Below are 5,477 nucleotides of genomic sequence, written 5' to 3'. Positions count from 1 at the left end.
CCGCAACCAACCACCTCACCTCCTCACACACATAAACACCCACCAGTAAACACCCCCTCCCCACTCAACCCCCCCTGCCCAAAATAACCCCCCCCCCTCATTCCCTGCACAAACACACATCCACACCACTACTTTTACATACACAAGCCCCTCATCAGAAACCTCACCAGACGAGACTGTCAAGGGATCCCATGACAGGGAAGACTAGTGTGACCACAGCTTGACCTGACTTCGGCGAGGCTGTCAAGGGATCCCACGACAGGGAAGACTAGTGTGACCACAGCTTGACCTTCCTCCGGCGAGGCTGTCAAGTGATCCCATGACAGGGAAGACTAGTGTGACCACAGCTTGACCTTCCTCCAACGAGGCTGTCAAGGGATCCCATGACAGGGAAGACTAGTGTGACCACAGCTCGACCTTCCTCCGGTGAGGCTGTCAAGGGATCCCATGACAGGGAAGACTAGTGTGACCACAGCTTGACCTTCCTCCGGCGAGGCTGTCAGGGGATCCCATGACAGGGAAGACTAGTGTGACCACAGCTTGACCTTCCTCCGGCGAGGCTGTCAAGGGATCCCATGACAGGGAAGACCAGTGTGACCACAGCTTGACCTCACCAGACGAGGCTATCAAGGGATCCCATGACAGGGAAGACTAGTGTGACCACAGCTTGACCTTCCTCCAGCGAGGCTGTCAAGGGATCCCATGACAGGGAAGACTAGTGTGACCACAGCTTGACCTCACCAGACGAGGCTATCAAGGGATCCCATGACAGGGAAGACTAGTCTGACCACAGCTCGACCTTTCTCCGGCGAGGTTGTCAGGGGATCCCATGACAGGGAAGACTAGTGTGACCGAACGTTCAACTCGCAGAACAAGGACGCACAGGGGGTCTACCGGGCTATAGGAGCGCCGTTCGCTGAGAGCACCGACGCCCTCGTCACTACGGACTACGATGGCGTTTTGGAAGTCCTCAAGGGTACCCATGTTTTCATAAAGGTAAGGGTAGTATTTTTTTATTTATTATTTTTTTCTTTTTTCTTTGTGTTGTATGTATTATTGTTTGTTTATCTATTTATGAGAGTGGTAACTGTTTTCATCTACTTTAACTTTCTTTTTTCTTTTTGTTTCTTGACTTGTTTTCTTTTCTTCTTCTCTCTCTTATTTTCCTCCTTATTTCACCTTTTCTTACTTGCGTCCATCTCGGTTTTTATCTTTCTCATGTTCTTTTTTTTCTAGGTCTCTCTCTCTGTCTATCATCCCTCTCCTATTTTCTTTAGTCCTCTCTACTCGCCTCCCGTTTTCTTTAATTCTTTCCACTCGCCTCCCGTTTCCTTAAATCCTCTCCACTCGCCTCCCGTTTTCTTTAATTCTCTCCACTCGCCTCGCGTTTTCTTTAATCCTCTTCACGCGCCTCCCGTTTTCTTTAATCCTCTCCACTCGCCTCCCATTTTCTTTAAATCATCTTACCCTCTCATCCTCCTTAATCCTCTTCTTCCTCCTCTTCATCTCTTTCCCAACCTACCATCTTCCCCTTCTCCCGTCTCTTCCGCTTTATTGACAAATCATCGGGAATCCCTGATTATAAGGGCGGTGAAATTAGCTAGAGAATCCTTACTCTTGTTACTGTTTGCTTTTACATACAGTGTTTACCTTCTCGAAATTGCACGATCGTTTGCATACATCTTTTTATGTTGCTTGTTCATTCCAGTGATTACAGTCTATGTTGAGGTTTGTTTGTTTCCATTTTGAGGAGGAGGAATTTGTAAAAAAAGAAGAAAGAATTGAAGAAAGAAATGAGGAATAAGAAAGGGGGAAGGGAGCATATGTATAAAGAAAAAAATAAAGCATCCACAGACATTTCTTTTCGGAACGTGATCAAAAGAAAAGGAAACACGTTATGAAAATATGATTTATAAACAAAGCATAAAGCAAAAAAGAAAAAAAAAAGAAAAAAAAAAATCAGCTACATGTATTGGAAGTTAAATTTTAGCGCATTAGCATGTATTCGCAATATTATTAATACCTCAATTACTAACCTTTGTTAATTTGTGTTTACAGTGAGTCCATCTAAGAAGCAGGTGTTCATTCACTTACTTGTTATTGCAGTAATCAAAATCACTCACTATGATTATCATGAAAGATTAGCCGTTTCTTTCCATCTTTCTTTATCTTATTCCCTTTATTATTCATTTATTAAGTGCCTCCACATTCTTATTTTCTATTTCCATTTCTTCACATTTTTTTCTCTCTCCTCTTTCTCTCTATAATTAACTCAGATCTCTTGTTCTCCGCCTTTAATTAACCCTATTCCCGTCTAATTTCCTTTCCACTTATTCCTTCAAAGCCTCTCTTCACTTTGTTCTTGTTCTCTCTCCCGCTTCCTCCTTTCTTTCCTCTATCCTTCTCTTCCGTGTCTATTTTCTCCCTTCTCCGTATTTCACGAAGTTATTATGGTTCTTTTGTATCTATTCGTCTCTTCTCTGTTCTTCCTTTCCTATTGTTTCTTCATTTCCCCCTATTATGTTTTGTTCTCTGCGTTCTTTCTTGTTTTACCCTGCCTCCTCTTTCTTTTTTTCTATTTCCTTTCTCTTCTCTCTTCTTTATCCATTTTCTTTCTCCTCTCTCTTCTTTGTCCATTTCCTTTCTCCCCTCTCTCCCTTTTTTCTGTATCCCTTTTTTTTCTCTCCGTTTTGTCTATTCCTTTTCTCTTTCCCTTTTCTCCATCTTCTCTCTCTCGTATCTTAGAATCTGGTCACCTTTTCCTCCTTTTTTTCTTTCTTTTTTTCGATTTTCCAGTCTCGCCACTTTCTTTCTTTCTATTCTCTCTTCCGGTTTTCTTTCTCCCTTTTCTCTCTTCCGGTTTTCTGTCTCAGTTTACCCTCTTCCCGTTTTCTCTCCGTTTTCTTTCTTATTTTCCTCCCTTCCCGTTTTCTCTATCCTTTTCTTCGCCACACTTTTTCCGTCGCTTTTCTCTCTTCCCTTTTTTTTCTTTTTCACTCTCCCATTTCCTCTCCTCGTTTTCTTTCTCCCCTCTTTCCTCCTCCTTCACCCCCTTCCTCCCCTCACGCCCTCCCCACAGGCACCTCACCCTCCTTTCCTCCACCAGGAAAAGTCCTACTTGGATTTCGCGATCGAGGAGGACTCGAACGCCAGCGGGAAGTACCGTCTCGCCCTCGCCAAGTCCCACTTCTTCCCCGCCAACTTCGGCTGGGTGTTCCCCGAGGGCGACCCACTCAAGGTCCTCTTCGACAAGGAGTAAGGAGGAGGAGATCTCTCGTTGGTGGGGTCGTTGGCGGTGGGCGGGTTGTGCGAAGGGAGGCAGGGAGGATAGGGACACTATATACATATATACATATACAAATATACATACATACATATGTATATATATATATATATATATATATATATATGTGTGTGTGTGTGTGTATGTATATGTATATATATATATATACATACATATATATATATATATATATATATATATATATATATATATATATATATATATATATATATATATATATATATATATATATATATATATATATATATATATATTTACATGTATATGTATATATACATACATATATGTATATATATATACACACATGTATCTCTCTCTCTCTCTCTCTGAAAGAGTGAGAGAGACAGAGATGGAGAGAGAGAGAGAGAGAGAGAGATAGGGAAATAGATATATAGATAGCTAAACACACATACACTGTCTGAAAGAACTTGATCTGGATACAAATGACCATAAATGTCGAGAGGCGCAGCTTTTCCGGGAAACCTTCGATTCAGATCCAGTTTGGCAAAGAATCCTAAGACTCTGAAGGAATCTAATCCCACAGCACACGTTTCCCTTGATCCTTTCTGAAAATACAAACACGCAATATTGAGATATTACCCTTGAGATATTGAGATATTGCTTGCTTTCTTTCTGTGATATATGGGCTTGAATTCCGAACGGGAAAAGCAGCATGGTCTTTATTTTCCCCTTATCATTTCTCCGTTTTCTTTTTTATTTGTTTCGTTTCTCTTTTTTCTAATGTTGCTTTCTTTCTTTCTGTGATATATGGGCTTGAATTCCGAACGGGAAAACCAGCCTTATCCTTTATTTTTACCTTATCATTTCTCTGTTTTCTTATTTATTTGTTTCGTTTCTCTTTTTTTTTTCTAATGTTGATTTCTTTCTCTCTCTCTTTCTTTCTCTCTCCCTTTCGTCGACTCTCAGGATCATACGAATGCAGGAGACGGGGCTCTTCGACAAATGGAAGAAGAGATATTGGCCGACGAATGAGAGATCCAGAAACAGGAGCCAAATGTCATCCACGGAGGTACAGTAACAGAGGCATATGTAAATACGTATATACTGATATGTTTCCGGTTATTTTGTGGATTAAAAGATAGGTAGATAACCAGGTTGATTGGTATGAATATATGCCTGTATATGGACAGAGATATAGAAATAGAAAGATATACATATATGCATAGAAACATAGAAATAGATAGGAAGATATACATATGTGCATAGAAATGTTTTGAATGTATGTGTGTGTGTGTGTGTGTGTGCATGTCTGTGTGTGTGTAGATACACATGGCTGGATGAACAATCAGAATTCTAATAACGATAGTGTGTGTGTGCGTGTGTGTGTGTGTGTGCATGTGTGTGTGCGTGCAGATACACATGGCTGGACGAACAATCAGAATTCTAATAACGATAATTATGACCGCCATCATCGTCGCCATCATCAGCGCGATTGCAATTTTGCATCTTTTCAGCCTTTGAGATTGTTCGACTTCCTCGGCGCTTTCACGTTGCTCGGGACCGGCAGTTGCCTGGCGCTCGGAACCGCCATCGTCGAGTGCTGTCGGAGGAGAACCGGCAGGAAGGGGGCCGGGGGAGGGGGGGAGGGGGCAGGGACAGGGGCAGGGGGGGAGGGGGCAGGGGCAGGGACAGGGGGAGAGGGGGCCAAGCAGAAGGTCGTCGGGGCGGATGCATTTCATCGTTGAGTTAGAGTGATGATGTTTTGTTATAAGATTTTATTTTATTGATTTATTTATTTTTCTGTTTGGGTGTCTGTCTGCTTTTCTCTCTCTCTTTTTTCTCTTCTCTCTCTATCTTTTCTCTTCTCTCTCTATCTTCTCTCTCTCTCTCTCTCTGTCTTTCTCTCTCTCTCTCCCCTCTCTCTCTCTCTCTCTCTCCCTCTCTCTCTCTCTCCCTAGCCCTCCCATTCCTCTCTCTCTCTCTCTCTTTCTCTTTTCAACATTTCCGGTTTTCTGTAATTTGTTATCGTGATTCAGTACAGGAATCATAAGATTTTATTGACTAGGTGGCTCGGGGGTGGGGGGTGGGGTGAGATGGCACTTTTCACCTAAGGTCAAAATCAACCCCCCCCCCTAAGCAAGAACAAACAAAAATAAACACAAATAGACACAAATATCCTCCCGTGTACACACACACACACACACACACACAC

The 5,477-nt window shown here is 42.3% G+C and overlaps 1 protein-coding gene across 1 annotated transcript; it reads left to right on the top strand.

The window, feature by feature from the left end:
• The first annotated feature begins 702 nt into the window (after nucleotides 1-702).
• LOC113827355 (glutamate receptor ionotropic, delta-1-like) lies at nucleotides 703-4,343 on the top strand. The gene is made up of 4 exons (XM_027380235.2): nucleotides 703-720; nucleotides 871-996; nucleotides 3,107-3,255; nucleotides 4,232-4,343. The coding sequence occupies exons 1-4, from the start codon at nucleotides 703-705 to the stop codon at nucleotides 4,341-4,343; spliced, it is 405 nt and encodes a 134-aa protein (XP_027236036.2).
• The last annotated feature ends 1,134 nt before the right edge of the window (nucleotides 4,344-5,477 follow it).

Source organism: Penaeus vannamei, chromosome 7 (assembly GCF_042767895.1).
Source record: "Penaeus vannamei isolate JL-2024 chromosome 7, ASM4276789v1, whole genome shotgun sequence".
Lineage (NCBI taxonomy): Eukaryota > Metazoa > Arthropoda > Malacostraca > Decapoda > Penaeidae > Penaeus > Penaeus vannamei.
Note: the sequence above shows the minus strand (reverse complement) of the source record. Positions and strands in the feature narration are given on the sequence as shown.